Raw genomic sequence first — 24,077 nt, forward strand, 5'->3', positions numbered from 1 at the left:
ATACATTTTTTCATCAATAATACATTTTGTTGAAGTTTTATTTTCCCTTGTGAATGATTTATTCGTTACTAATGTAGTTTAAGTTTTCCTCCAAAATTCTTAATAAATAAAACGGTATTGTGTGCTACAAATTCATGTAAATTGACAGATATTATCACCCATCAAGTACTGTATTCAATTTTAATGGAGGTAAAATAAAAGCATAATAATTAAATATTAATATTTCTAAAAAATTTTACGAGGTAACTTTTTTTCATCAATAATACACTTTGTTGAAGTTTTATTTTCCCTTGTGAATGATTTATTCGTTACTAATGTAGTTTAAGTTTTCCTCCAAAATTCTTAATAAATAAAACGGTATTGTGTGCTACAAATTCATGTAAATTGACAGATATTATCACCCATCAAGTACTGTATTCAATTTTAATGGAGGTAAAATAAAAGCATAATAATTAAATATTAATATTTCTAAAAAATTTTACGAGGTAACTTTTTTTCATCAATAATACACTTTGTTGAAGTTTTATTTTCCCTTGTGAATGATTTATTCGTTACTAATGTAGTTTAAGTTTTCCTCCAAAATTCTTAATAAATAAAACGGTATTGTGTGCTACAAATTCATGTAAATTGACAGATATTATCACCCATCAAGTACTGTATTCAATTTTAATGGAGGTAAAATAAAAGCATAATAATTAAATATTAATATTTCTAAAAAATTTTACGAGGTAACTTTTTTTCATCAATAATACACTTTGTTGAAGTTTTATTTTCCCTTGTGAATGATTTATTCGTTACTAATGTAGTTTAAGTTTTCCTCCAAAATTCTTAATAAAAAAAACGGTATTGTGTGCTACAAATTCATGTAAATTGACAGATATTATCACCCATCAAGTACTGTATTCAATTTTAATGGAGGTAAAATAAAAGCATAATAATTAAATATTAATATTTCTAAAAAATTTTACGAGGTAACTTTTTTTCATCAATAATACACTTTGTTGAAGTTTTATTTTCCCTTGTGAATGATTTATTCGTTACTAATGTAGTTTAAGTTTTCCTCCAAAATTCTTAATAAAAAAAACGGTATTGTGTGCTACAAATTCATGTAAATTGACAGATATTATCACCCATCAAGTACTGTATTCAATTTTAATGGAGGTAAAATAAAAGCATAATAATTAAATATTAATATTTCTAAAAAATTTTACGAGGTAACTTTTTTTCATCAATAATACACTTTGTTGAAGTTTTATTTTCCCTTGTGAATGATTTATTCGTTACTAATGTAGTTTAAGTTTTCCTCCAAAATTCTTAATAAATAAAACGGTATTGTGTGCTACAAATTCATGTAAATTGACAGATATTATCACCCATCAAGTACTGTATTCAATTTTAATGGAGGTAAAATAAAAGCATAATAATTAAATATTAATATTTCTAAAAAATTTTGCGAGGTAACTTTTTTTCATCAATAATACACTTTGTTGAAGTTTTATTTTCCCTTGTGAATGATTTATTCGTTACTAATGTAGTTTAAGTTTTCCTCCAAAATTCTTAATAAATAAAACGGTATTGTGTGCTCCAAATTCATGTAAATTGACAGATATTATCACCCATCAAGTACTGTATTCAATTTTTATAAAGGTAAAAATAAAAGCATAAAACATGTAATTAAATATTAATATTTCTAAAAAAAAAAATCTACGAGGTGACTTTCAAACATTTCATGTAATTTGTTCGATTTGTTTCAGTAGGTTAGAATGAATGCCCCCTTTTCAACATATGGTTCTAATGTTTATTCTTATAGCAACTATAACGACTTAAGTCTTGGGTTGTGCCTTAAACAAATATATTTTTTTCAATCGTACAATTCAAGATATAATCAGGGTTAAAAAAGTTGTAGTCAGAAATGATACAAATAATGGACAATTGCAGAGAATGTTCGAGCTCGTGGTAAAACAGTAATAAAAATACTGCCATGTTGTTCATAGATTTGTTATTTCAAAGTGCAATATAGAAATATTACCTTCCGGTTTGTACAGGGAGTGTCACCACGTCTGTCCTCCATTCTTTTGTTGTATTGCCTCGGAATAACCTTTTTAAGCATGAATCCTGACATAGGTATAAATTCCACCAACAAGAGTTTTCCCCTTTGCTTGCTATTGTGATCTGTAAAGGAAAAGGATGCTACACATTAATCAATGATAGAATACATAGAGGATATTCAATGTTTTGTAGATATGGAATTATTTACACGGTTGGGAACAAAAAAAATTTAAATATATATTTTCACTAGTCAGAAATACGAGTGAAAATATTAAAAAAAAAATCCTGTCTCACGAGTGAAATAAATTCCATATTAAACTACAAGATATTGAGTTTTCTGTTTATCACATTTTCTTTGATTTTCCCTTTGCCTCTGTCTAATCGTAACACAGTACCATTGGCTGTCATAGCTTAGTGATTGTGAGATTGAAAAATTGTCAACAATGGATTGCAACAATATATTTCGAGAAACTTTGGCAGTTTTAGTCTCTGTCAGGATGTTTTATTTACTCTATCTTATAACAGTCTAGGAAGTATTTTTCACAACAGTTTTCATAAAGGGAAGGAAAATCGAGAATTTTGCCGCATTTTTGATATTCTTTCACTCTCTGATTCCAAAAAAATCAGGTTGATTTTTTTTCACACTTTGACAAAATATCACATAACAGTATATTTTACTGTTGAAAATGTACAAAAATGTAACAAAAAATGAATTATTTTTAACTACATTTACTACAATTAACTTACAGTACATTTTGATTTATCTCCTTGCATGTTCGACAAAGCATAGTCAAATTTCTTTGTTTTGATTTCTGCAGAAAACGAGCTACGACAAAGCTTTCTTTCAAAGTAAAGCATATCTCCTACAAAGTAAAATCTATAGTCAATAGGTGACTTGCAGTTGATGGTGAAAATAACAGCGTTTTAGTTTTAATTCTACATAGATTTAATATCTAATATATAATAAGGGTATACAATGACAAGACTCAATTAATCAAACAAAATATATCAATACAACATATCTTTATGAAGGTTTCTATAAATAAGAGTATTTTGGCAAAGATGCAGACAATTGCTTATATTGTATTATAATCACCATCTCTTGTAGGATTCTAACCTTTATCATTCATTGTGTTATAATCATCATCTCCTGTAGGATTCTAACCATTATCGTTCATTGTTTTATAGTCACCATCTCCTGTAGGATTCTAACCTTTATCATTCCTGTTAGTATGTTCTGGTCCTGGTTTACCATACAAACTTGCCCGACTTATTTTGAATTCCCCACATTGATTCTTCTCGTACTGCAAAAAGCCACAGGTCTTGTTGGAGGCTACATCAAAATCACATTTCCAAAGTCCCACTTTCTCCTCTGTACAGAAATAGGAAAATACAAATAAAACTTGCACTGTTATGCTTTTGGCAATATAAAACTCATGAATCCAAAATTAACATAACTTTGAAAAATAAATACCACAATTCTCCTCGTCGTCACCATGGAAGCAGTCCTTTGCTAGGTTACATCTTTTCCATTTCTCTATACATACACCAGTTTTACACATGTACTCGGTTGATGAGCAGTTAAATTCATCTACAGATAGGAAGGTCATTCATTTATCAAAGATAATTTTGATTTTAAATTGGATTTAAAATGACCAACTTTTTTTCCAAGGGAAGTAATTGTTAATGTCTATGAAAGTACATAAAATGCCTAACAATTGATTTCTTTTTTCGATTATTTTTGATGGCTATTGAAATTTAACGTGTTAATACATCTTCTAGATTAACAAACAGTGGGGATTTCCGTTATGCATGTTATGCAATGCAGATACAAAAAATTTTTTGGATTTTTCCAGAGATAATAATTCAATATATAAAATCTCTTTCAGTGAACAGAAAAATGCAAATGGAATTTCAAAATAATTCATGTGGCGCCAATTTAAAAATGGCCTGGATAGACAGCACAGATATTTGAAACTGACGAAAACCATTAGAATAAAATTTATTAGCAGAACCTGTGGAACAGTGCATAAAACATGTATTGACAGCACAGCTACTAACTGACAAGGACAATTAGAATAAAATTTACATGAAAAATCTATAAAACAGTGTATAATTAAATGCATGAATTCCTAAAATTCATTTAATTAGGAGCACAGAATATCTTACTTTTCTAAATGTTCTAAACCGGTTTTCAACATTATACATGTTAATGGTTTCTTATAACATTATAACACCACAGACATTACATAATTATGATTAAACAGCAAAAAAAAAACTGAACAACTGATAAAAGACAAGAATCTACACGAACGGAAAGAAATATGCCTTGCAATGTAATGAAATCAGATATGTACTATATTGGGAATCTGTATTAAGCAGATGAGATCACAAATACTTTTTATTTATTCACAATGCTTGAAACAAGAGAAAATCTCGGAAATCTCTAGTTTATGACATATGGAAATCCCTGGGTGTATTTGATATAAGAGTAAAATCAATGGTCTTATACCTGATTCAGATGTCTCCGAACAATTTAAAAGCTTTGCAGATTCCAGACCAAGTAAAGAATTTAACTGCAGCCGCTGGAGGTGGATTTGTACACGAAAGTCTTCTCCAATGTGACCGATCTGAATCTTGTATTCTCGGCGATAGTGCGTGTAAAGACTATCAAAAGAGGAGAAGAAACAGTATGAAATTCCATCATGAGTAACAAATGATGAACTTCAATCTTGATTAAAAAGTACTACACAACAGTCAATATTTTTTAACTGTAAGCAAGTTTTGTTGCAGATGGGGTCGTTGTGAGATGCTATAAACTATACAGTACTAACTAAGCACTATTTTGAAGTAAGGTCGCTTATATTCGGTTATGCTTGCTGATTTGTTACGAATTCTAGGCACAAGTAAATCATGGCGCTAACTGGCGACTAATTTAGTCGCCACGGCCCCTTAAATTTATGATTGACACCTAAAAATTTTCCATAAGTCGCAAAATTGGCGACCATTTTAAACTGATTTGGCGATCGTCGAATTCCGGAAATTTTCACATTTTGAACAATTTTTCTGAAAAAGCGAAAAGAAATTTTAAAAAAATAGGAAATTATTTATAGCAATGGACATATCATGTTTTCTAAGGCACTTCATGGGTCCCTATATTCTATTAAGTTTTAAAGGTGGCGCCTTAGAAAAATTGTCTGGCGACTAAAAATTTGCATTGGCGACTAAATTTTAGAGGCCACTTAGAGGCCATAACATCGACTTAAAGTACCAGTAGTCTCCGACGAGACTTTCACTCTACTAATTTTTAGTTAACAAAGGTAGAGAAAAGAAGCACTTGGACTTGAAACTATGGCAACAACAATAAATAAAATAATGCATGATCCTTGGTTAAGTCTATTGTTGTGTCTAGTTTAATTGCAATTGGACAAAAATTTGCAGTAGGAGTAGCCTTTTGAAAGAATTCACGGAAATTTCAACTTTTAATTATCATGAAAACAGCGTTTGTTAAAATCAAATCGAATGAAATCGGATCAAAACTGAAAATTACCGTTCTGAAAGTACCGTATTTCACGGAAATTTCCATTTTGAGTAGCCATGGCAACGCCGTTAATCAAGAATTATAGATACTTATATATATATATATATATATATATATATATATATATATATATATATATATATATATATATATATATATATATATATATAATTATATATATATAAAGAATTATGTATTTCAGTGTAGTTTACTTGTATAGAAAGATTTATGGAAATTTGAACAAAACTATAGGAGGAGTAATGTTTTTTTTTTTTTAAATGTTTACAGACGCACAGAAAAACGGATGGACGGACGACGGACACCTTACTAAATATTACATAAGCTCTTTTGGTCTCTGATCAGTAGAGCTAAAACTGAAATATGATTTTTCTAGCCAAAAAGGAGAAAAACACTCCTCCATGGCCACTTCTGAAGTTTCAGAGACCCATGTTTGCTCTGAAATTAATGAACAAACGTTTCATTGCAAAAGTTTAAGGAAAACTAAAATTATTATCTCAAACTTTACATGCAATATTTATTTCTGACCTTGATCTTTTGACCTCAAAATCAACATGGGTTATTAAGGCCATGTGGAGTTGTGATATGAAATTTCATTGCAAAAGATCATTCTCGGAGCATGCTCTTGAGTATCGAATAAGTTGGGAGACATAAACACCATATGCAGGTGATAGCACAATACTAGTATTACTCCATATTAAATAAAGAAAGTTGACAATGAAAAGGCTAAAGCTATTATCGACCCTTATCGTCTATAGTCAGTAAAACATTCAAATATGAAACGGATGTGGCAGAATCTGTAGAGTCCTTTACTACGTATTTCGAGTTCACTGGGATATAAGGAAATAACTGTTGTTATTTGATTGAACGTCGTCAATATATCTGAATGTCGAGCTGAACAGTAAAGAAAACCTGAACACGATTCCCAAAAAGCAAAGATACTAGTATATGTTTGTCCGCCATACTACTCTGCATTCTCATTACCTGTATGGCCCCTACATAAGCCGTTCAATAATTTACAGTTCAGTACTAGTGTAATCAGTTTTCACCTGTGTGTACGGACGTATTCTATATATCTACTGTTAAACTTTCAATAGCGACAAAAGTTACCACGGCAGAAGAGAAAATTACCAAAGAAACTTACATCAAATACACAGGTCAGTGCAGTTTAAACAAACACAAATACGCGTAATCTACAACAAACTGTAAACAAAGGTTATGCAAGATAACCAACACGGACATGTGTCGTCCATTCCAGACAGGTACCCGTGACAAGAAAGCAGTCAGTTATAACGAATGTAAAGGGTATACACCAATGCTGATATCGGAGATTGGAAAACTCATATGGTGTATGCCTATTTACCAGTAGTATTCAGCTTTAAAATGTCTAACCTTTGCGAAAGTTTGCAGTCTGTATAGGCGCTTCATTTACATACATAATATGTAGACCAGAGCTTTTACAAGACTAGTATGATCTGCAAACCTTTGAATCATAATTGAAAACTTTGAAATATTCTTTTCCAATGCAATACATTCCATGGGCGGATACAGGATTTGTGATTAGGGGGGGCGTGGATAACTTCGTTCAGGCAGGGGGTCTGGGGGCCGCCGCCTTAAGGCCCCCAGTGGGCCCAGGGGGCGAAGCCTCCGGAAGCTCCTGGGTTTTCGTGTATTTCAAGAGTAAAACCAGGCACAATAATAGTGGTATTGGTTAGTTTATATGTACCAAAATTTGGCATTATTAATACTAATCATATCATACTTTGAATGGAGGGGGCCCAGGGGGCGAAGCCCCCGGAAGCTCCTGGGTTTTCGTGTATTTTAAGAGTAAAACGAGGCACAAAAATAGTGGTATTGGTTAGTTATATACTTAAGTATGGCATTATTAATATTAGTCATATCATAGTTTGAAAATTTGGGGGGGGGGGGCGTGCGCCCCCCACGCCCCCCCCCCCCTTAAATCCGCCAGTGCATTCATGTGTTGGTGTGATCTGAATCAAAAAAAGATATAAATAAAATAAAACTGCCTAAATTATTGGCTAAATCAGTAATCAATGCTACAATTGCAAACTGATTTTACTTACTCTCCATCTCGATTCTGACGGAAGACAGGAAAGCGTGTCCGATTAAATGACAGGATGGATACCCCTATGTATGTTTTAAAGGTGGTGGTCATTATCAGTGAAAGGTGACATTCGGAACTGAAGCTGGTCATTGCCTTTGATGTAATTGTTGTCAGCTGATCAGCATTTCTTAATACCAGACCTAAAATGTCATTAAAAAATCACACGCCCACACACCACAGTCTTACTTAGCAAAGTATGTTCAACAGTAATTTTTTCAAGTTAACATATCATAACACATAATACAAAGCCAGTCATGAAGTTTTGAAATGAGATTGACTCTTCTTTCATTTCTTTTTTACACATTAAAATGGGGGATTTAAAATCAAACATGAATTGCATGAAGCAACAAAATTGTAATAATAAATGATAAAAAAAATTATTTAAATGACTTTTTTACACTTATTTTATCCCAGTTGATGTAAACTAGATGTCCCTCTACGCAAGATAAAAAGAAATAACTCAAAATACTCGCAGAAATCATATTTCTCTCTGGTGTCAATTAATCATAACACTTATTGAAACGATGAAATGTATGGAAACTATTTGTGCAGAAAAATGAAAAAAGGCATTCAATAATTGATCCTATGAATTAATATTGCATGATTTACTCAATATAACTTTGTTGCGACCTCTCTCTCTCTCTCTCTCTCTCTCTTACCTTTCTGGGGACCCTGACAATTGAACACCTGTGTTAAGGTGTCATTACAGTCACAGAATTCGTCATATATTGTTAAATCCGATGTATTGTAACTCCAAAGGGGAAGAATTGTACCAATTGCTTGTTTTGAAAAAATGCATAGATTAAAAAGTAAATTGTTACAACGATGTAAGAGAATATAATATAATGAAAATTGATTATACTAAGAAACTAATTTTAAAACAGAACAAAGAACATATATAATAGATTGTCATACACTGTATTTTCAGATCTAAGATCTTATTTCTCTGGGCCACTCTCAATATGTAACAGTTTGTTTACAAGTAACTGACACTTCAAGTTGTTTATTTCACGTATTTAGCATATACGAGGGTTGTTTCGCGGACACATTGATTTACGGAAAATTTATTGTGTATTTTGAAGAATGACGTATGTCATGTATCTTTTGTTTATTAGTATGTAAAAAATCAGGTCCTTTTACTAAAATGTTGAAAACATACAATGATTTTCACTGTGCGGTCATAGGATTCACGGAGCAATCACTTGACGTTTTTGACGTTAGGTGACGTGACAAACTGGTTTCAGCTTTTTCACAGTTCTAAATATCTTTCACTTCTAGACTCTTCATCTCTTTCCTACATAAAAATTGGATAACTATCGAAAGACATTTTACTTTTCTTTTATGGCGTATCGGATATTAGTGAGGTCTGAAAAAATCAGTATCTGCGAAGTTGAGCGATCAGAAATGGAAACAATGCAACATCCATAGACACAACGTCCATGCGATAAGCGGATATGGGGGTATCACAGTAGTTGATAATCAAAAATGTCAATCTTTTTTCCTATCTGCAGACATATTTTTTACTAGCTCAGTGCTCCAAGACGTTCAATAACGTTGCCATTCTTGACTTTGTTTTTATACGCATTAATCAACTATAATTAGCGATAAAACAGTCATATCCCCTCCAATTTCATCAAAATTTTCGCCAAATGACTTTTCATGAATATTGTAGCGACAGGTGAAAAATCATATATCTTTATGAGCTATAACAGTGCAATTTTTAATTTCGATAAAAATGTCCATGTAATATAAACTATAGCGAAAAAGTTACATGCTCTGTGATGCATGTTTTATCTAAATGATATAGCTGTATAATTTTTTCCAAAATCATCGGAATACACCAAATCTTTGCATATTTAATGAAAATACTAGGGATGGCAATTTGTAACCGGTTAACCGATTACTCGGTCGGAACGATGGTAATCGGTTAGAAAATTTCTAATCGGTTAGTCAAAAAAAAAAATTGAATGCAATTTTCCTAAAATTCATTTTTTTTTTAAAGAAACCCCTGCATAAAAGTTGATAATTTAGCGTTTTCACATATCTGTTTAAGCTGATTTGGAGGTATTTATGGCTTTACAGTTCCAGATCGCGGAGTAATTGTTCATTTTAGTGAAGATAATTACTGTTTTTAAAAACACCATGTCGTTACCCCGATTGTCCTGTAATTCTTTAATGATATTAAATCACCGTTGAGCACTATGAATTGGTATGTGTGTCTTTTGCCGTTATCTATTAAATTATATTATTAGACAAACATTGTAAATTAAGGGAAAGTTCAGTCATAGTTTTGATTATTGTGACAATGCAAAATGAACCTGTGTGACATTAATTATCAATGCCCGACTTCTCAGACATGTTTCATGGTTTTCTTTTTTTTTTTATTGAAATTGAAATTAAATATATTTACATGTAGTTTCCTGATCAAGATAAACAGAATGTTTTTAACATCTAACTTCTTTTTCAGTCTTCTTGTGTATATGAATAGAGCTACTTGAAAAAAAAAATGTCCAGAAAATGTCTGTTTTGATACGATCAACCGGTTAATCGGTCGGAACGTCTTAACCGATTAGCAATTCTGTATTCGATTGCCATTCCTAGAAAATACATATTACATGTATTTTTATCTGCAGAATTTTTATTGGTGGGTACCAATTGCGCCCCGTTATTAGCAGACCTTTTTTGTATTCATATGAAGCAGAATTTGTCCAAAATCTTGTACGTGAAAAGAAGAAAACACTTGCTGTGACCTTCAACTCGACATTTACGAGGGGTAATCAAAAAGTTCGTGGACTAGCGCAATAAAGTTAAAACCGCTTTTGGAACATCAATGAATTTTAACACATTTAGTTAGCATCGTATTTTCGATCTATAGAATTAACCATAAATCATAATTTTTATTTTTTAATAAATTGTTAATGTTTTTGTAAGCAATGGTATGTCCAGGCGGCGCAACCTCAACTATGACGTTTTTTTTCTACCTGAGTGTAACTGAGAAAAAACTCTTTTGATATGAGCATTTGTCATAAAAAAATCCCGTTATTTCAGGCATGTTGTACAACACAATTGTTCCGTAAAATTTGCAATTTTCACCCCATTCTTTAAGTTATATGAAATTTTATCGTAAATTTTATATGGAGTGTTCAAAAAATGAAGGGCTTGAAAATGACGTCAAAAAGGGGGAGGGGTTTCTTTTTCCTACATTATACTACATCCTATAAAGTTTCGCACCTGGAAAAACTGGTATAGACCTTACCTAGGGAATGTTTAAACTGGCTACAGAAAAAGAAAATGCATCCAGAGTTCTTATTTTTAAATGCCCAGAAAGATTCAGAGAGATGAAAGATGCTCAGTTAATGTCGATTTGTAGTCAGGGTGTCAAAAGTCAGTCACGTCGAAAAGTGACGTTGATCATGTTTGGTAGAAATTGAACTCAAACAAGCTAAGTATTCTGTCATAATCGAGTGAGGATGTTTCCCTATGTATAGACCCATTTACAATATTATATGAATTAAAAGCATCTGTTCATGACATTGTAAAGTCATATAAACAAGACAGGCTTAAGTCCTTAATTAACTCCAGGTAATCTCATCAAGATAAATGTATGAGATAGAGCGAGAGAGGATATTGAGAAACAATGACGTTGTCGGACGTCATGAAACTAAACGGCGACAGCGCCGGGTGATCATATAATGTCTTTTTTATTTTAGAATAATTTGGAAAATTATCAACGTATCAAGCTAAAATTTTCAACATTTCTTAAACTTTTGTTGTTTTATGTTTCTTATAAATTTTGTAAGCACAGACTACATAGTATTAATTTTATTGCATCAGTCCACGAACTTTTTGATAACCCCTCGTAGATATATCGACGACGTATTGTCAATTAACAATGGCTATTTTCATTCTTATGTCGATACGATATATCCTGGTGAACTTGAGATAAAAGATACCACAGAGTCTGACACATCTGTTTCATATTTGGATATTTTACTTGAAAGAGACGTTAATGGTAATCTAACAACCAAGCTTTATGATAAACGTGATGACTTTAACTTTTCAATCGTCAACTTCCCTTACTTATGCAGCAATATACCTTCATCACCTGCATACGGGGTATACATGTATATCTCTCAGTTGATTCGATACGCAAGAGCATGCTCTACGTATGTACAATTTCTAAAACGAGGTAAATTATTGACAAATAAGTTGATGAAACAAGAATATCAGCTGTCTCGTTTAAAGTCATCATTTCGTAAGTTCTATGGTCGATACAATGACCTTGTCAGCAAATACAATTTATCACTGAGTCAAATGCTGACTGACGTTTTTCATACTGGTTGTTAGGCCATTATTTACACACTGAGTTGTCGACGGATTTTCCCGTTATTTCCCGATCATGACAAGGAGCACACGGCGGGTGTGACCGGTCGGCAGGGGATGCTCACTCCTCCATGGCACCTGATCCCACCTCTGATGTTTGGAGGTCCGTGTTTGCTCTGCTCCTATTTTGTATTGTATAATGGACTTTGGAGCTTGAATACTGTTCGTTATCTCCATATATTTCATTTCATGCAAATACAATAGAACTTGTCTAAATATAGTTTACGGACATCATATCATGCCTAATGTAATATCAGAGGAGTAAGTATGAACTCTGAGGCGTTTCGGAGTTAATTTGCAAAATTTATAAATTTTTAAGTATAGATGTCTCAGTTGATTTAATTGTATCGCCTTCGAAGCTACTGAATTTGATGTCTTTTGAACTGTTTATAGTAAAATTAAGCCCCCATTGCATAAACTTTACTTGTTCTGTTGTTTGTTTAACGTCTCTTCGAGAAATTTTCACTCATATTGAGAATCCACCACTTGCCGCTGGAGGGCTGCAAATTTAGACCTGTACTCGGCAATTACAGCCTTTGAGTAGCAAAGGATCTTTTTCGTGCTAGAACCTACAATTGTACCGCGACACGGGACCTCGGTTTATACCTTTTTCTCCGAAGGACCGGTCTCCAAGTCCCACACTGGGATTCGAACCCGCGACGAAGGGAAACGCTCTAGCCATCTAGCCATGCGGGCGACCTTAAACTTCACTAATGGCATTGTTTAAAAAGAATATTTCGTACTCTCAATGAGAACAATTATTATCTATTGAATCATGAAAAGATACCATACCTGTCGACTGCTCATAAAAGACTTAAAAATTACTAATATCTTATGATTTTTATTTTTTACCTATTTCTAAGATATGAATTCCCTATATCAACAGTATTCTTAAAAGTATGAATAAAATATACAAAAAATTATGTTGCTTATCACAATACGTCTTATACAATTATAGCAGGTTAATGACCTTTGACCTACTTTTTATAAATATTTTTACTCGCTTACTCTGTAATACACACAATATAAACCTTGAAAGGTAGGACTTGAAATTAGATTTTTTTCCCTTTAGAATAGCCTAAATATTTTTTGAAATCTTCACTGATCTTTATTTATGTAATTGTAAGTAATTGAATATTACCCTTTATCATTTGATCTTTAGAAGATTATTCTTTGGTGAAAAATAACGAACAGTGATCAATTTCAGTTGGGATGAGGTGCCTTAGGGGAAAACCATCTCTTGTTGACTAGTCATACCCACCGTGAGTCCACTGTATTGAGCAAGTAAACGGATAGTCAAAATGTGAAAATTAATGGCTGGCCATCAAGTATCTTTGTATTTAATTCGGACAAATGCTTTCAATTGCAATTAAGAAAGTTTGAGACCAGATCTTCAATTCTTCGTCCCCAAGCCCTATTTGATCAGAGATGATCTAGCAGAAATGATTAAGACTGCCTTCATATATCGAAATCATTAATTAATCTAATTAATAATTAAGTACCAGTCCACATAAAAATCAGACAAAATTGTATGAAAGTGATACATGAAGGTTTTCAGAATTCGATGATTTTTCACTCATAAATTTCTCTTGTAATATGAACAATGTATGTAAAATGAAAAATGTTTTGAGTCATGGTTACCATGGAAACCCGGCCAAAGAAATTTCCTTAGCAACCGGCAATTTTTTCCATGTTGATGGACAAAAATTCACCTATCTTTAAGGCTTAAAATAAAATTTTAATACCATGAAAATTATTCTCAATTACTGGTGTAATAAAGATACACATTTAAAGTGTTTTAATAATGCAATGAAAGAAATTTAGGTCTTAAGTTAGTTCTGTGCTAGCCATTGGAAGGTACACATGTTTTGCAATTTCTGCTGATTCAGCATTTTTCGTGATTTTGGCAATATTCAAGGCCAAATTTAAAAAAAGGCCAGATTAATACAGCTGTTGCGTGTATTTCACATAAAAGCAGATGAATTTCTCTTTCAGAATTTGAAGTCAAATCCATGGGCCTTTTTGAAAATTGAATTTGTTGCCTAGCAACAAATATGGGCATTTTGATACATAAAATGAGAAACAATGTAAAAAGTTTACGGAAAAATCAAATGAATTGTTATCTACAAAAACGAAAAACAAATTTTAAAATAGTAGAATTAAAGGACTTCCTAGCAAATTATTGAATATTGTATAATTATTTATCTCCATAGCAACAACAGGTTCTCCATAGCAACGGGCAAAGAAAGTCAATTTTGACATGTATTCATGTAATCTTATTAAAAATTTATTCAAATTAAGTCAGAAAAATGTCGTTGAGCAAAATTGACAATGAAATGTTGGTCTTATTAAAGTTTTTGTGGTACTTAATCAACCCATAGCAACGATTCCCAGTACATGACGACCAATGTGCACTATGCCTCCTGTAAAACAGATTTGACTTTGAGATCGTATTGTTTGTCATGGAATTGAATATTCAAGTAATGTGCTGATAATTGTATATGCTGAGTGTGTGGAAAGAATGTAAAATGTTGTAGCAAATTATTGAATATCGTACATTGACTTATTTCCATAGCAACAACAACACTTCCCCATAGCAACGAGGCAAAGAAACTTAATTTTGACACATATTCATGTAAACCTGTAAAATCTATCTAAATCAAGTCACAAATATGTGTTTGAGAAAAATTGACATTGTCGTGTTTGTTTTAGGAAAATATTTTTGTACTCATTTAACCCATAGCAACGATTCCTAACACATAGCCAGCAATTTTGTCAGTATGGGATTCATTCTCTGTAACCGCTGTATTGAAAGATTTGGCACTCGTCACAGATTTCGGGGATACATGTACGACTCTCAAATAAACACTACAGAAAGCATTACAATGTAACAATTATTCCTCATAAAAATAAATCGATAAATAAAAAGAATATCGTTACTATGGAAACGTATCTAATAATATTTGGTAAGAGGATTCAAATTGAGTAGGAAGATCAGGATTTAATTATTCTATTTATACTTATTACAGATTGCAGAGTTTTCTTTTCAAACAGTTAGAGGATAAACACGTTTGTTCATATCTAAATATAGAGTTTTATGCATCAATAACCTCGAGTAATGCTTAGGTCACATTTATTAAATGATTTAAGCCGATGGTCGGGCGACCAAATTATTATCGTATCGTCGGCTGAAAAACTTAATCAGACGATTCTAGTATCGGGCGATGCAGAGTAGTCACATTAAGGACATTGGCAAGTCAAGGTTTTCCGGAGAAAAAAGGTTTAATACATGGGTTTTTTTACTTATGAAATAGTGATTGAGAGTGATCTCCCGTGTAGAATTCTCTAAACGGTGAAAACCAATTAAAGCCAATGTTTACAGAGGTAAACAAAAGCACATGTACTTCCTTCAATGGGTAGAATCATCTATACAGCAAGAAAGAAAAGTAGTAATGGCTTTTTTATACATTGTATTCAGGGGACAAAGAACCAACAGGTCGTCATTTACCATAGTTGTGCTCAGTATGCTGGGAAGAGCAAAGATGTGATATATGCTGAAAGGTAGACAGACTGAGATCAATTCCTATGTTGTATGAAGGAAGCAGCATTTAGTAACAACGAATAAAAATTGAAATAAATCCATGCCAATATTTTTATAACAATGTGTTTCAATCAATTTAGTCAATTAAATGATAGAATCAATCAATCAGTCTGACTCTCTTGACCATTATGAATAATATGTAATTATAGCTGTTAAGGGAAGTAACTCCAAAAAAAAAGATCGGTGCTGGTATGTCCATGCCTTATATATACATTTTCAGTCAAAATATCTATAAGTCATAGGAAATGAAGATACAGTAATGTATATAATACAAAAACTAAATGAAATAAGTGGGTTTTGGAGAAATATTATGATGAAAAATTATGTAGGTCCCTTTTATCAACATTTTACATACCGGTAGGAAATGCATTGAGAATTGCAAAAACACTGATATGACAAAATCTAAAAAGGAAGGTTGGCTTGGTAGGTTAAACAATCCAGAATATAGCCTGCTTAATACAATTAAACCTACTCAAGAGTTCTTGAAAAATTCTATACGATAACCAGGAACTTTGCCAATGTCCTTTTAATTCCTAGGAACACCGATGCCTTTACATGTTACAAATCGCTAAGTAGGCCAACCCTTACCCGATCATCGTTTGCTGAGCCGCTGTTTGATTTTCACCGTCGGCTGACATTTTATGAAAACCCAATCCTGAAATGTCGATCGACCTACGACCGACATGACAAACTGTCTTGCGATGGTTGGACAATGATCCTTATATTGACAATGATGCCTTATAATTTCCATCCTAGCAATGTTGAAGGAATCGGCCACCAACGCAGAAAAAAGTATAACTTGTCCCGACAGACACAAAATTGGCCGGTTGACGCAAAAAGAAGAACTCAAAATCAGACAAGACAACACCCGATGAACTGCCGACTGTCCCCCGAAGAATCCTATTTTTGTTTCAAAAAACTTCGGCCATTGGTCATTTTTGGAAATGTGACTTGGATTTAAAGTTTTCGAAAGACTAAAAGAATAACGTAGACTTAAAAACAGGTTGTGTTAAACAAATTTAAATTAAATTTGAAACCAACAATATCATACATTTAAAATATGGAACAAAACGTTTTAGGGGAATCTATGTATTAAATATCTGTTTTTGCTTTTTATCTGCTATTGTATGCATTATTTATTTATGTACGTTTGAATTTTTTTTTTTTTTTTTTTGAATTTCTCACTAAAAAACTATATCTCCCTTCAGGATTTCTTTTTGTAAATAAGGGGTCATGGGCCACAAGTCTCACCTGAATCTATCTGTTCCTGCTGTTATTTGAATATTTTCGCTATATATTTTTAAGAAGTTGAAATGACCCTTTCCTAAATTAATATGATCATGCCAGATTACCTATCGGGTCCATGATTTTGGCAAACTGAATCTGCACTGAATGAGGTGCTTGGTTATCAATATACTTATAATCTTCTTTAAGATTTTTTCCCCGAATGGCATCTTCTCAGGCCTTTCCGGCAAGCCCCGAAAATACATTTAATGTATTTAAATCACTGGATATTAAAAATTTGTACAAAATGAAGTGATATGTAATTTTATAATTTATGTAAATATTTAATAAACATAGTTGATTGTTCCTTCTGTGGTATATTTTAATATCTTTACATTCAATGAAGATCAGTTGCATACTCCATTGTAAAAAAGTCTCCCTACATTTATTCAAATGTTTCTTAAAATGGGTTATCATAGACGCCTACGTACATGTAACAAATTCGAGGTTGTTTTTTCCACTTGTCCCTCCCCCCCTTTAAACCTCATCCAATTCTTAAGACCATGATATGAAATAACTTGGATTTACACAGAGACAAAAAAGTACAGTGAAACCTGTCTAATCCGACATACACTGGGAGACAAATTTTGTGTCAGATTAGACAGGAAGTCGGATTGCACAGTGTGAAAAATAAAACGAAAATAGTAAAATGGGAATGAAATTTAATGTCGGAATCCACAGTGTGACGGATTGCACAGGTGTCGGATTAGACAGTTTTCACTGTATATGTCAGCTTCTTAACAACAAGTAAAAGATACAAGCTTATATCTGATCTTTTGAAAAACAGAAATTATCTCAAATGAACACAATATATGCTAGATCAACATTACCAGGGTTAAGGGTTTTATTAGGTGTATAGAGTATAATTTTATGTGCTTGCTCACTTAATCTCTACCTTTTCTTTCACTGCATTTCATTTCCGGTATATTGCATAGCATTTCCGACATTTTTTAATTTCATTTACGACAACTTTTTTTTTCATTTCCGACAATTTTTTGTATTTCCAGAATATTTGCAGGATATCTTTCTGGCAATTTTATGTTAGCCAAATAGGTGGAAATAGAATTTTTAAAGAATTAATTTCAAACTACGTTTTCAAAATATAAATAAAAACATATAATACAATACATTTATACAGGTAGCATTAAGATTTATAGCATTTTTCCCTGTGCTGCATGTACATGCATATGTGATGTCTTTGTTTTTAAAAACATAAAAACATTCTTCTGTCTTCAGAGAATCTCTTCAACGATGATGGTTTTTTCATGGCCATAGGAACCGGGGGAGCACGGGGGCCCGTGCCCCCCCCCCCCAATAATTTTGCCAATATATAGAATACTATAGAAAACTTCGCTACAATATGTTTGTGCCTTCTCAATAATAAAGTCTGATGACCTTTTTTGCCAAAGAATTTTTGGTAGTTGATAGTGCCTCCCAAATGAAAGTGTTTGGTTGCCCCCCACCCCCCTCAACTGAAATTGCTTCCTATGGGCCTGTTTTTACGTCGACTGGTTTCTGTATGCCTTATAATTTATATCCTAGCATATCTGATTTCAAACGTAAATCTGAACATTTAAAAAAAGGAGATGACGAAAGTTCACAATACTTACATGTGTCTCAGGGAATCTTTTTAATCATTATTTTGGCTTCAAGCAAAACTCATTATTTGGATTTCAATGATTTCTCCATGATTTATTGATTAAAATTTTTCATAAGTGAAGTCTTCAATCCTGCTTTCATTGCAGAAAAGTACTACTTGAAAAAATGTCGGAGATAAAAACTTTAAAATGTTGGAAATAAAAGATGAAAATTTCAAAAAATTCCGGAGATGAAATGCAGCCATTGAAACTATGCCCATAATATCGTGCACATGTCTTGGAGTTAATCCACAATACACACTAATATGTGTGTACAAGTTACATGAAAAACATTATTTATGGAATACATCCTTATTTTGGTAACAGATCAGAGATAGATGTAAGGAGTAGGTGAACAAGGCGTGCAGAATGCCTATAGCTTCAGATATGTAAAAAACCAAATTCAATTTGTGAAATTAGTATTAGTAAATTTCTTTTTATTGAAATTCCTGAAATTATGATAAAACTTTTCCGAGGAAAATTTTCCCGGCAAAAATTATACTGTTATTAAAAATTAATGGGGTATTCATGGGGATCGAACCCCCTAGCAATAAAAATCCTGAGTATCATTTTCCTTTGATACCAACGCGCTAACCACTACGCTATACAACTCCTGATAAATAGTGGCATTTAAATCATGTTTGTGATATGACCCTTGACTAAATGGACTTAAAGTATTTCTTAGAGGATGCGAATGTTGTGTCATAAAAGTGTATTTTTAAGGTATAGTGGGTCTTTGCTCCTTGTCTTTGTTTACCAAAAATGTATATTTTTATGCAAACTTTGACGGTAACCTTTCAATAAAATGGAGCGATGACCCACTCATATCAAAAAAATGTGTTATAGTATGAGAAAATGATCGTTTTGCCATCTTTAGTGTGTGTGTATGCTATTTCATAGGCAAATAATTTCAATCTTCGTGAGATTTTTGCAAATTGTGGAAATTTTACATAAAGTATACTTTAATGTTAGATGATATATCAAAGAAAATTTTGTAATTGAGATTTAATTTTTCACCTTTATGTTTGTTACACTATAGGCACTTCGCTTGCCTTGTTCGCCGATCTTCTTTGTATCAGTAATTTGAGGAATCTTGATCAATTCATTTTAGAGAGCTTTAATAAGTTACACTTCTGAATTTACACAGAGGGCTAAAATGGTACATGCACTGGTCGAAGTGGGAGTAAAAAAAAAAGAGATTTGTTGTTACATTCATTCTTAATGAAATTAATTCTTCTTAACTTTTCAAGTGTTGTTACTTAAGGTGTATAAAGCAATAAAATACTTTGAAAAGACCTGCTACATGCTTTAGTTGTCTGTATTGCAGAATTTGTTTTACATTCCATTCGACATCATTCATACCTACTTTGAACTGGAATGTTTTTTCGGTGAATTATGAATTTTTATGTTTAGTTGCTAAGGGGATTGCATATTGCCATGGCTTAATTATTAGGAGATTGCATGTTGCCATGACCACAACTGATAGAACATTTTATATTCTTTCCGCTCTCTCAACACATACAATCATCAACACATTAATTGAATATTCATTTCCATCACAAACAATATCATCCCAAAGTCAAATCTGTCTTACAGGAGGCATAGTGCACATTGGTTGTCATGTACTGGTAATAGTTGCCATGGGTTGATTAAGTATACCAAAAATAAACTTTAATAAGACCAACATTCATTGTCAATTTTGCTCAACGACATTTTTCTGACTTAATTTGAATAAATATTAATAAGATTACATGAATACATATCAAAATTAACTTTCTTTGCCCGTTGCTATGGAGAACCTGTTGTTGCTATGGAGATAAATAATTATACAATATTCAATAATTTGCTAGGAAGTCCAAATTTAATACTACTATTTTAAGATTTGTTTTTCGTTTTTGTAGATAACAATTCATTTGATTTTTCCGTAAACTTTTTACATTGTTTCTCATTTTATGTATCAAAATGCCCATATTTGTTGCTAGGCAACAGATTCAATTTTCAAAAAGGCCCATGGATTTGACTTCAAATTCTGAAAGAGAAATTCATCTGCTTTTATGTGAAATACACGCAACAGCTGTATTAATCTGGCCTTTTTTTAAATTTGGCCTTGAATATTGCCAAAATCACGAAAAATGCTGAATCAGCAGAAATTGCAAAACATGTGTACCTTCCAATGGCTAGCACAGAACTAACTTAAGACCTAAATTTCTTTCATTGCATTATTAAAACACTTTAAATGTGTATCTTTATTACACCAGTAATTGAGAATAATTTTCATGGTATTAAAATTTTATTTTAAGCCTTAAAGATAGGTGAATTTTTGTCCATCAACATGGAAAAAATTGCCGGTTGCTAAGGAAATTTCTTTGGCCGGGTTTCCATGGTAACCATGACTCAAAACATTTTTCATTTTACATACATTGTTCATAGTTCAAAACAAATCTATGTGTGGAAAATCATCAAATTCTGAGAACCCTCATATATCACCCTTTGTCTGATTTTTATGTGGACTGGTACTTAATTACTGGATGCATGTCCACTCATTACTCCCAAGGGACGAATGGATTTACTTCTTCTTTTTTTTTTACATTCATTTTTCTACTGTGAAATGCACTGTTAAGTCTGGTTGTGTGCCATACTTAATTGCATATCTATGCCATTACTGCATATCTGTGCCATTAATATTAATTTGGTATAAAGCTATATTTAATGGGGAAAAAAATGCATGTAACCTTGATACAACATTTTTAAAGAAGTTACCTGCATAACTATTAACTTCGAAGGGACTACTACATGTAATCAGAAACATTTTTAATACTTAGCAATTTTTAAGTTTAAATGACCTGGATTTAAATTATTTTTTAATCGAAAGACTACCGAAGCAAGAAGACTAGCAATATAACCAGTATGCATTGTCTCTTTTCCTCATTAGCTCTACTGGTCAGAGACTAGAAGAGCTTATGCGATAGTAAGGTGTCCGTCGTCCGTCCGTCTGTCTGTCTGTCCGTCTGTAAACAATTTTTCAAAACGCTACTCCTCCTACAGTTTTGGTCCGATTTCAACATAACTTGGCACATAAGTAGACTATACTAAGATACATAATTCTGTGTATCGGTTTTTGATTTCAATGTTGCCAAGGTTACTAAAAATAGAGATTGTTAGGAAATACTTTCAAAACGCTACTCCTCCTACGGTTTTGGTCTGACTTCAATATAACTTGGCACACAAGGAGCCTACACTAAGATACATCATTCTTTATATCGGTTTTTGAATTCGATGAATGGTGTTGCCATGGTTACTAAAAATAGAAATTTTCTTGAAATACTTTCAAAATGCTACTCCTCCTACAGTTTTGGTCTGATTTCAGTATAACTTGGCACACAAGTAGACTACACATAATTCTCTCTACCAGTTTTGGATTTCGATGAACATTGTTGCCATTGTTACTAAAAATAGAAAATTCCTTGAAATACTTTCAAAACGCTACTCCTCCTACACTTTTTGTCTGATTTCAGTATAACTTGGCATAGAAGTAGACTACACTGAGATGCATTATTGTTGTTATTGGTTTTATTGATTTTGTTGAATGATGTTGCCTTGGTTACTTAAATCGAACTTTCTGTAAAATTGTTTTAAAAGGCTACTCCTCCTACAGTTTTAGTCTGATTGCAATCAATCTTGCCACAAAAAGAGACTAAACCAAGGATCATTATTCTATTTATTGCTGTTGCAAAGTTTCAAGTCCAAGTGCTACTTTTATCTTCCTTTATAAGTACAACCAGTAGAGCTACAGTCTCATTAGAGACTTCTGGTTTTTGTATCTAGTTCATGGTTGCTTTAAGAATAAATTAACCAGCAATCAGCTACATATACAACGCGTCTATTGAAATATATAGGTCACCCAAGCATATTTACCACATGTGAGATGGTGTAATATTATATAATAAACACTCAGAAAGAAGTACTTCACTCAAGTACAAGTGATTGTGGTAGCCTAGTTCTTATAAGAGGCCCTGTTTTGATTTTTTTTTCTCAGTGCTGTGTTAAAACAGACGTTTAACATAGGAACTGTGTTCAAGCGACCCGTAATCACGAGTCCTGATGACATGACCTTGAAAACGGAGGTCAAGTGTCACGGTATGCGTTTGCAAGGTAAAGAATCCTCATAGCTATGGCGTAAGCAGCATGCATGGGTCAAATTTTAGGCACTTTACAAGACTGATGACGTCTCTCAAGTGGTTATGAACTCTCGAATGGGACATCAAACAACATAAAACAAACACATACATGTTTTTATTTATGACTTTGAACGAATGTTTGGTGACTGATATAGACGCTATAAAAATCACTTGAGATAACCATCATCTGAGCTGCTTTCTCAACAGAAGACTACTGAAACACTTCAGGTTAGACAAAACAATCACCTGACCCATTTTCTATTTTGAGCATGCGTGACAAAAGATCAGGCTAGACTTGGTCCCTAATTGATGACCAATAAAGATTCAAATCAAATACATGTACGTATTAAAAGATAAAACTATCTGCTTCAAAATATTTTATTAGGTATGAAAAGGTCATGAGCCTGTTATAGAAAAGTCCTTCTGCTTAACTGTACATAAAAAGGAGAGAAAGAGTGACATCCAGATATCAGTAGACACCAAGCTCCTGGATCATGAAACTTCAGTTTTTGCGCTAAAATTATTTAGAAGTTACACAGACCAAAACAAAAATGCTATTCACCTCTGTATCATAAAACACCTGTTGTCTGCATATTATGTTTATTTCAGAGGTTAATATGCATTAAATTCATTATAATATTATAATATTCATTAAAATTTGAACTTAAGGATGACCTTTACTCAGATGGCAAAATAATTCCACTGATGTAATATGAAAGACCACCCATTGACCATTGCAGACCTATGGTTGAACGTGCTAATTTTCACTTTCAAATATAAAGATAGTGATCTGTTTTTCATGCCAATAGCCTAATGAGGATTTCTCAACAAAAAAAAAAAAATTAGGAAAAATCCCCCAAAATTTTGCACTATGTCTAAGATTTTTTTCTTGGCAAAATACAACAAGTAATTAAATTCTTTGAGTCATGGAATGTAATGGAGACAATAAAATACACAATGAGAGATTGGGAAATGAACTTGCTATATACTCCTGTCCGAATTTCCTTTGTCAATGTTCTTAATCCTACCCATTTTAATCTAATATTACAGAAACCGAATGATGGAAACAACTATCTTTAGCTTCAATTTACTTATACATAACCCTAACCCTAACCCTGTATTTCCCATTTTCTGTTGATATCAAATTTATATCAGTGTTTTTTAAAAATGCCGTCTGGAATGGCTTTTGTTCATTTTTTCAGATCCCCCCCCCCCCCATTGCACACTTGCCAATTACTGAGATCGGCTTCGGCCGATCCCA

General features: G+C 32.6%; 1 protein-coding gene across 1 annotated transcript in view; it reads right to left on the bottom strand.

Annotated features, from left to right (window-relative positions):
• LOC133191143 (uncharacterized) overlaps positions 1 to 24,077 on the bottom strand; it is a 59,868-nt gene that overhangs the window by 21,920 nt on the left and 13,871 nt on the right. The window contains exons 5-11 of the mRNA XM_061326852.1: positions 8,393 to 8,512; positions 7,693 to 7,873; positions 4,562 to 4,716; positions 3,524 to 3,640; positions 3,263 to 3,421; positions 2,797 to 2,912; positions 2,030 to 2,172 (exon numbers count right to left, since the gene is read on the bottom strand). Coding sequence (XP_061182836.1) covers positions 2,030 to 2,172; positions 2,797 to 2,912; positions 3,263 to 3,421; positions 3,524 to 3,640; positions 4,562 to 4,716; positions 7,693 to 7,873; positions 8,393 to 8,512 — 991 coding nt within the window. The remainder of the gene's footprint in view (positions 1 to 2,029; positions 2,173 to 2,796; positions 2,913 to 3,262; positions 3,422 to 3,523; positions 3,641 to 4,561; positions 4,717 to 7,692; positions 7,874 to 8,392; positions 8,513 to 24,077) is intronic.

The sequence above is a fragment of the Saccostrea echinata genome, unplaced genomic scaffold (assembly GCF_033153115.1).
Source record: "Saccostrea echinata isolate AGI-Se365-2 ecotype Australia unplaced genomic scaffold, CSIRO_AGI_Sech_v1 ptg000023l, whole genome shotgun sequence".
NCBI lineage: Eukaryota > Metazoa > Mollusca > Bivalvia > Ostreida > Ostreidae > Saccostrea > Saccostrea echinata.